General features: G+C 37.9%; 1 protein-coding gene across 1 annotated transcript; it reads left to right on the forward strand.

Moving 5' to 3' along the window:
* Nucleotides 1–3,202: 3,202 nt before the first annotated feature.
* LOC146523080 (uncharacterized) lies at nucleotides 3,203–7,181 on the forward strand. Its single transcript, XM_085154700.1, has 9 exons — nucleotides 3,203–3,592; nucleotides 3,711–3,755; nucleotides 3,996–4,256; nucleotides 4,335–4,580; nucleotides 4,863–4,979; nucleotides 5,509–5,565; nucleotides 5,947–6,012; nucleotides 6,595–6,663; nucleotides 6,819–7,181. The coding sequence occupies exons 1-9, from the start codon at nucleotides 3,562–3,564 to the stop codon at nucleotides 7,040–7,042; spliced, it is 1,116 nt and encodes a 371-aa protein (XP_085010826.1). The 5' UTR covers nucleotides 3,203–3,561; the 3' UTR covers nucleotides 7,043–7,181.
* Nucleotides 7,182–9,219: the final 2,038 nt, after the last annotated feature.

Below are 9,219 nucleotides of genomic sequence, written 5' to 3' on the forward strand. Positions count from 1 at the left end.
GCCCTCAATGCCAGCCTGAGACTGTACCTGAATCAGATGAGTTAAAGACTCAACTTTCTCTGCCATTAAGAGCTGCTGGCACTGACACTGTACTAAGTAAAACTTCCATTGAAGAAATATTGAAATCAACACAAAGTCAAACTGTGTGCAACTTTATTTCTGCCAGTGTTGTAATGCTGGTTGATTTACTGCAGGGGGCAGACTGAGCACATCCACTATTATTACATAATTTAAAAACAATATGTTTAATATATTTTGATCAGAAAAACACATTTAAATCTGCCAGTGTCCTTTATACATGATAAATAATCTCTGCAGACACATTGAGTGAGATCATGCCTCAGAGCACAGCTGTCACCTCATCTTACAGACTCTTTTCATAGTTGTGATTGTGGTTCTGCTGCTGTTCTTCACTGATAGAAAGTCAAAGCTAGACCAACTAACTCGTGTTGCCATGAAGTGGAAAATAGTCCATGCAATTGTGAAAAATAGAGCAATAAAACCAATTATCCCATCATACTTCTTGTAGTTAATGAATAACTTACTGATTCATTCATTTTGCTGGTAATAGTGACTGTCTCAAGAAATGAACTGGTTGATGTGTTGTTTCTACAAATACCTTTTTATACTCCTTCTTGTCACTTTGAACATACGTGATAAACATCATCTCTGCTCTTACTGCCGATCACACTGTGGTTTGTGAAAGTCATCATCTACCGAAACTCCTGCCTGACCTCATCTCTCAACCTGACCTAATTTTCTCCCAACTTAAAACCATGTGTCAGTCCAATCACACGCCTCGCCTCTAACTTGCTGATCTCAAACGTGCGCATGTATGAGATGTGCAACCCAACCACAGCATTGTTATTTCTACATTCATAGATTATGTGGTTATTTTCTCTTTATTGAAATGTGTATTTCTCCTATCATGTGTTGGGTTTAAGGTCTCTTCGCGTTTTATGTAGTTGAAATAAATATATTTGAAATAATAAAGAAAAACTTTATTTGTGATAAGAAAAAAACTGAATGAAATGACTGTTGGATAATGAATCGCAGGGATCAGAGTTTTACAGTTGTTAACCGACGTTACTGCAAAGTATCACAGGTTGGGTCTCTGACCCAGTGCTCTGAGTTCATTTGGTATTTGTCTCAATTGTGATTAGTTCATGTGTCATTCCTATTTAGCTTTTAGTTGAGGTTAAAGGCAGTCATTGTTTATTGTGTCCTTGGTTTCTGTGTTTGGTTTCTTGTATCGTTCATCACGTGTTAGGTCTGTTAAGATCTGTTTCATGTCTAGTTTCAGTGTTTCCTGTTCACTGTATTTAGTTTCACTTCCCCTGTCATTAGACTCATGCCAGTCAGCTGTTCTCCTGTGTGTTCCCATTTCCCCTAATCACCTCCTGTGTGTTTAAGTCCTCTGTTTCCAGGCCAAGGTTTCATGTCACGTTTTCTCATGTAGGGTCCATGTTCCTGTTTTAGGTTTTTATTTAATTTAACTCACCCGGTTTAGTTTATTGTTAGTCTTGCCTTTTGTTTGCAGTTATTTTGTCAGCCTCAATAAATGACTCGTTTTTGGTTATTCAAGTCAAGTTTTGTTTCATCTGCATTTGGGTCCACCTTTCACGCTACACACAGCTCCAGCCCCGCTGATTGTGACACAAAGGCTGATTTACTGGTTTTCAGGTCTAGCAATATGGAGTTTTGATCCTGCCTCAGACTGAGCATTTTTGTGTAGTCTGTATCATGTTTGTCGTGTTTAGCATGAGTTTTATCCGTCATGTCTCTGTGTTTGGAGATTACTTACAGCTCCATTCAGTTCCTCAGTGCACATAGCCCAGTCTTCCCCTTTATTTTTGCAGAAGCATCTCTGTAGATGTGTTGTGGTAACTTTTCTCTGATGTGCTTCCCTAATTTTGTCTTTCTGTTTGTTACCTGGTTGTGTGGTTGTTTTTGGAGTATTGTTTCCTCTTCAGTAATATATTGATCATATTTAGGCACTGAAAACAGTACCTAAATGCCTTTTCTTGCTTTGGTTCATGTGTTTTGAAACTACTTGGTTAATTTTTGAAAAAGACATTTTAAAATAGGACTCCTGATTGTTGTATCACTAAAGACTATAAAGTATATCTAAAGTGGAATGTGTGTCTATATCTAAGCTTTACAATGCTGTCAGGCCAACTGTAACATCACTGGTCTGGTTCAAATCATCTAGCTGGCCAATCAGTCTTTACTTGGCACTTTTTTTTTTTACTCCTTTACACCTTATGCCGGGCTCACACTGTGCAATTTTTTTCAGTCGCGCGATTCAGCTCCTGCTCAAACTATACGATTGACTCGCAGGAGTTAGAAGTTTGTAGGTCATGATGCAGGGTCTCACACTATACGACCCGATGCTCGGATGCGACCCGAGTGCTCACACTGTGCGTTCATGAAATGAAGGTTATAACAGAAATTCTGTCGCTCGCTCTCCCTCTCTGTCTTTCACTCACACAGACACGCACACCACCGCCATCAACTTTGCTAAATTGCTAATGAAAAACATTGATCAGGCAGCTGATTGAGCAGCAATGTCCATCCAACTATTTTCACGGTTGTTGTGGTCGTGATAATTTTGTGAGGCCACATCGAAAAGGCTCGGATGAGCTTTCCAAAGTTCTACAAGTGCCTCCATCGCTTGTGTCCAGATCACACGCTGCACTGCCGTGCTGCGCCGTCTTTTTCGCTGACATTTGTGTTTGCGCGTGCGCAGTGTGAGAAGCTGCGGTGACACCCTCACGACCAAGCGATTGATGATCGGAAGCTGGTCGTGAGGTGTTAATCGCTTCTCGTTACCCCACGTATACTACACGATGCACGACGCACGATGAAGGCGAAAATCGGGCCGATCGCCAAAACGGTCGCACGACTCAAAAAATCGTCTCAAAATGGGTCAAAGATCGCACAGTGTGAGCCCGGCATAAGACTTTCTCTTGAAGACACCTTTGTGCAACCCACCTCCTCCCCATCACCGCCCCTCCTATGTCACTCAGGCTCCTCCACCACCACAACCACCAGGGGTTTCTTGCCTAATCCCTATCACCGATAGGAATCCATTGTGCTGTGATGGGCCATTGGAGTCTAACCACCAGTCTGAATTCTGTACATGAATCAATCATGTTCAGTTCCTTCTAATGATCTGTCTTTACTGAAATAGTCACTGATACATTTGAATGACATAATCACTTTATCTTCAGCAGTGTTAACTCTCCTATTTCTCTAAAGTGCTTTTACACATTTGTTGAAGGGCTAACATTTTTCAGAGACTGAAGCAGTTCCTTGATCCACCCACAGATAGGAAACTGAAACACTGAAGCTTAAGCTGACACAAGATCAACTTGGTTACTGTGGAAACTACTTTAGTAAAGTTAAATGATTACATTAATTAGCATTGAGTTGTAAAAGAAATAGTAGAAAGTAATAGTGGTAGTGGTAGTAAAACTGCTTTAGGAACAGGAAGACAAACAGGAAGACGCCCCTGCTCTCACTTTTCACACTTTAGTATTCAGTCTGCAGCCCGACATCATGGTGTTCAGAGCTGCCTGCATCAAGCTGTGTGAGTACGGTCTTGCATCCACAATAAAACTCAGCAATATAAAGGTTAAAAATGTCAGTAATTATTAAGATCATAATAAAGTATTTATTTTAATAGATAGCTCTTTAATTCTCTTCAGTGATAACTGTCAAGATCCTGCTGTGTGCACATGATGACAACGTTGGTGAGTCCCAGCTACCTGCTCACTGATATCAGTATTTTTTTTGCAATTGTTTAATGGAGAAATAGATAATTTAGAAATTAGATGTAGGACATGTGTTCATCCCTCGTGTATATTTAATCAATGTAAATTTGATACATATTTGCCATTAATTTTATCTGTTGTTATTTTGTTTTGTATAGTTTGACAACATTTTTATTAAACAATAAAACTGAACTGAATTTCTCCTTTTCCTTATCTCAGGTGCAGTTTTTCTTCGTGTTGTTCCAAACAGATCACAGTTCTTTGAGTATGAGCCAGTAACTTTTTACTGTGAGGGCGTCTCTCATTATAATATTGTACATAAGTTGAGAGGGAAAATGAAATCATGCAGCTACACTAATGAGAAAACAGCAACAGGATCGTCCTGCTCTATAAAAAATCTTTATATAGACGACAGTGGAGAGTTCATATGTGAGACTGGAGGAGGGGAGAAAAGCAACATTATCAACATCACTGTTACTGGTAAGTTTCCATTTAGTAAGCAATATGCTGTCATAATCAAACACATCATTGAATAGATTTATATATGTTGGTTTTCAGCTGGTCCTGTGATCCTGGAGAGTCCTGCTGTTCCTGTGATGGAGGGAGAAGCTGTGACTCTGAGCTGCAAGAACAAGACAACTTCCTCCAGCTTCACAGCTGATTTCTACAAAGATGGAATCCTCATCAGGAAGAGCTCCACAGGATACATGACCATCGGCAGAGTTTTAAATTCTCATGAAGGACTTTACAAATGCAGCATTTCAGAAGCTGGAGAGTCACCAGTGAGCTGGCTGAATGTCACAGGTCAGAACACATGAGAAACAACAAAGTTTTAAAATTAATTCCATAGATACATTTGACTGCCGTCATTCAAATCTGTAGCTTTTTGAAATACTGTGGAATTTCCAGTGTGCAGTGTTAAAGGTACACTTTAAGCAAATGGAACAGGTGTACTAAACTTTCACATACCTTCTGATTTCCATCTTCCTGTTTGACCTTTTTATTTTTGCTTTTTTTCCAATTTTTTCAAAAGATAAATTAAACGACTTTATTCATATTTACAAATATATTTAAATATATTTACAGATAGTTCCAAAAATGAAAGCCATCCTGCCACACCTTGGATTATTGTCACTGTTTTATTGAGTGTTGTGTTGGTGGTGGGGGCACTGCGTCACTTTGGGAAAGATTACTGGGACAGAGGTAAAGAAACTAACAAATATTATATTTCATGTAGAATTTTGTGCTCATTGTTTTGCTGTTTTGAAATTCTCAAAAGGCATACAGTACTTTGGAAAAGTCCAGATCAACGGCAAAAGGAAAGTACTTGAAAGTCATGTCCTGAAGAATCCTGATAAGATCCAACAAAAACCTGAAAGATTAATCTGTCTCTTCAGTTAGTCTTCAGAACTATTTCTGAAGACTACTTAAATAAATTACAAAGAAGCTTTCCTAAGAAACTTTAGACTGTGTTCAAGAATAAATGTGCTTATACTAAATGTCGACTTTTAAACACACTCTTTTTTTTGTCTTTTATGCTACATTTCCATGTATGTTTTTACACATTTAAGTAAATTGCCTCAACTGTTTCCAAATTCTTTTAGCAAAATACAAAGAAATAGCACTGGCTCATGACTTTTTCATAGCACTGTTGTTGTCTAAAGTTTTAAAAATACCTTTATTTTTTCCATGTTGTTCACTGGTGATGTTGTTTTTCTTCCTTGTACTATAGCGCTGCTCTATCTGTCAACTAAGGTGCGTACTTCAGATTCAACAGAGCGTCAGACAGGTCAGAAAACAAACACTGTTTAATTACCCATGTGTATGGCATCCTGCAAAAGACTTAACTATGCTAAAATAACTTAACAACTCTCTTTTGGAACCTATGAAGTACTTTAAAACCAAGCGTTAAGAGGCACCACACAGGAAAGTCAAGAACTATTTATCAGGATGTGCTCTTAATTGTTATTGTAATAATAAATAAAAACTTGTGTCCTCTTGACCAACATGAAATAAAGGCTTGATTAAAGTAATATACATTAAAAGATTTTTAATTGTGGAAAAACAGAAGCTAAATGTCCTGACATAAAAAAAACCTCTGTTTAGACTATTTTGTCTCAAGACTATTATTGTCTTTTGATGTTTTATGTTGTTGTTTTTTTAATCACAGAGGCCAGCGCACCTAATGCAAGCAACGCAACATACGCTACTGTAAATAAAAACAGGAAAAAAACAGGTAATGTCATGTAAATTATAGTCATCTCCTGTTAAAAAATAACTTATTGTTAAGTTTACACTAACAGAATTTAAGTTGATATAACTTCTATCGCAAATTTGATCTATGAAGTCAAACAAGACTTGATTGTCTGGTATTACCCTTTCTTGTGATGTGTATCTGTTATTGCTAAATGTGTAGGCCGTCGTGAGAACATGAGTTTCCTGGACTTGTGCTTCAAATAAAAACCACAGTGCTAATACGGTTCAAGCATGTCTTTTAGACGCGCATCTAGAGTGAGAGGCGTGAGTTTGCTTTGTACAGCTCAAAACTAAAAGTGGCATACAGTGACATTTTGTATTCTGTTTAGAATAAACTATAAATTAAACAAAACAAGAATAGGAACATGATATAATCAATATTAAATAATCTTATTCATTTGGAAATGACAAAAACAATGTATGTAAAAATGTATAACAACTGCAGGTATTGCCTTATATGTATATTAGGCATTTCGAAAATGTCAAATTTGACTTTTTTTGGTAATTTGACTTTTCAACATATTGATATCCTCACTTTACTCTCACTCTATGTCTCCTTTAGATGAAGATGGATTGTCTTCTGGAGCCTGTTACTACCTCGTAGAACAGGAGTACGCTAAAGTAGATGAAGGTTTGACTTGTTATGACTTGTTAAAAGCCATTTGTATTTAGATCAAACACTATTAAATACATTATCAATTAACTTATAATAATGTAAGGCAATATAAGTGTTTTATTGAGAAGAAATTGTTGCTATAGACTGATTTAATTCTGTTGTCAAAACAGAACCAGAAAAGTCCACTGCAAGAACTTCGTCACATGTCTATCAACTTGTGGCAGATGACGCTTTTTATTCTGTATTACAAGAGGTAAGACTGAGGCAGTCTGTTCCCATATGGAAAAGAAATAGTAAAAACATATATGATTTACTCATGAAAGTGGCCACTTTCTCATTACTTTCTTATATTTTTTTAGTAAGTATACAAAACATACAAGTTTCATTTATATAATTTTTCAAGGGATCTTATATGTGTTTTCACTCTTGTATGCTTTTCATACAAGTTTCATACAAGACAGATAAAAACTTTATAAGATTTATATATATCTTTTCCATATGGGTTATACTGCAGATAATATGTGATGAATACTAAAGAGTGGACAGTTAATACAGATTTCAATACATTAGTACTTTTCATGGTAAATGGTAAATGGACTGGTTCTTATATAGCGCTTTTCTACTCTTCTGAGCACTCAAAGCGCTTTATACAACTTGTGCATTCACCCATTCAGACCCATTCGCACAAGCACATTTTTCCTAGGTGCTTTCTAACTGACATTCACACACATTCATACTCCGATGGATGCATCGGAGAGCAATTTGGGGTTAGTATCTTGCCCAAGGATATTTGGCATGCAGACTAGGGGAAGCCAGGAATCGAACCACCAACCTTCCGATCAGTAGATGACCTGCTCTACCACCTGAGCTACAGCCACCCCAAAACGTACTTTTAACTTTGGTAAATTATTTTACTGAAGTAAAATTCTAAAAGTACAGGCTTGGAAATGTATTAAAAATAATAAGGCAAAAAGTAGCTCCTCGTTAGGACATTTGATAAACAAGACAAAAATAGTTTGTGTGCTTGCTGGGCTGATAGAAATGCTGCATTTGAAATTGCCTGCAACTTAAAGATGCTAGTTCCTCTTCTGTAGGGACCACAACTGAGTATATGTTATAACTAATTCCATCTCTTTGTCTGCAGTAAGCCATGGTTATGGATACACCAGTAAGATTGTACTTTGCATCAAAAGAAATTGCCTGGAACGGGAAAAACTGAGAAACTGCTGCAAATCCAGTCCACCGATCCAAAAACGGTCTTTCTGATGATCCTGCTGCTCATCAGAAAGACCAGAAGCTAATAGGCAGCAGTTCGGAGGTGGACAGCCTGTTTCACTACTTATCACCTTAGAGTGGTGATAAGCCATTATCCTGATCATCTGATTGTTATGATTGTCTGTGTTATATTGTAGATGCCCTGTAAAGTGGCCTAACCCTACATGGACTAAGGTTATGCAAGGCCCAATGTATTTATTTTATATTTTGTGAAATAATAACTAAAACATCTCTGGTCTTTCAGGAAACATTTGTATTTTCTGTCTGGCTCAAATGGCAATGAAGTTACAAGCATTTAAAGAGTGTTTGTAAAATGGGCCCACCTCTGGACCCATTACTCATTTCACTTTTTTAGTGTGTCCAAATCCATTTGGCTGTATCAAATAACATAAGGTCTCACTATGCAGCATTTATGTGTAAAGTGGATATGTATACACATACACACACACACATACATAGTGGCTTGCAAAAGTATTCGGCCCCCTTGAACTTTTCCACATTTTGTCACATTACAGCCACAAACATGAATCAATTTTATTGGAATTCCACATGAAAGACCGATACAAAGTGGTGTACACGTGAGAAGTGGAACAAAAATCATACATGATTCCAAACATTTTGTACAAATAAATAACTGAAAAGTGGGGTGTGCGTAATTATTCAGCCCCCTGGGTCAATACTTTGTAGAACCACCTTTTGCTGCAATTACAGCTGCCAGTCTTCTACCAGCTTTGCACATCTACAGACTGAAATCCTTGCCCATTCTTCTTTGCAAAACAGCTCCAGCTCAGTCAGATTAGATGGACAGCATTTGTGAACAGCAGTTTTCAGATCATGCCACAGATTCTCGATTGGATTTAGATCTGGACTTTGACTGGGCCATTCTAACACATGGATATGTTTTGTTTTAAAGTCCATTGTTGCCCTGGCTTTATGTTTAGTGTCGTTGTCCTACTGGAAGGTGAACCTCTGCCCCAGTCTCAAGTCTTTCCAAGAGGTTTTCTTCCAAGATTGCCCTGTATTTGGCTCCATCCATCTCCCCATCAAAATGGGCCAAAAAGTTCCATTTTGGTCTCATCTGACCAGAGCACCTTCGTCCACATGTTTGCTGTGTCCCCCACATGGCTTGTGGCAAACTGCAAACGGGACGTCTTATGGTTTTCTGTTAACAACTTTCTTCTTGCCACTCTTCCATAAAGGCCAACTTTGTGCAGTGCATGACTAATAGTTGTCCTATGGACAGAATCCCCCACCTGAGCTGTAGATCTCTGCAGCTCGTCCAGAGTCACCATGGGC

This window comes from Neolamprologus multifasciatus, chromosome 3 (genome assembly GCF_963576455.1).
Source record: "Neolamprologus multifasciatus chromosome 3, fNeoMul1.2, whole genome shotgun sequence".
Taxonomy (NCBI): domain Eukaryota; kingdom Metazoa; phylum Chordata; class Actinopteri; order Cichliformes; family Cichlidae; genus Neolamprologus; species Neolamprologus multifasciatus.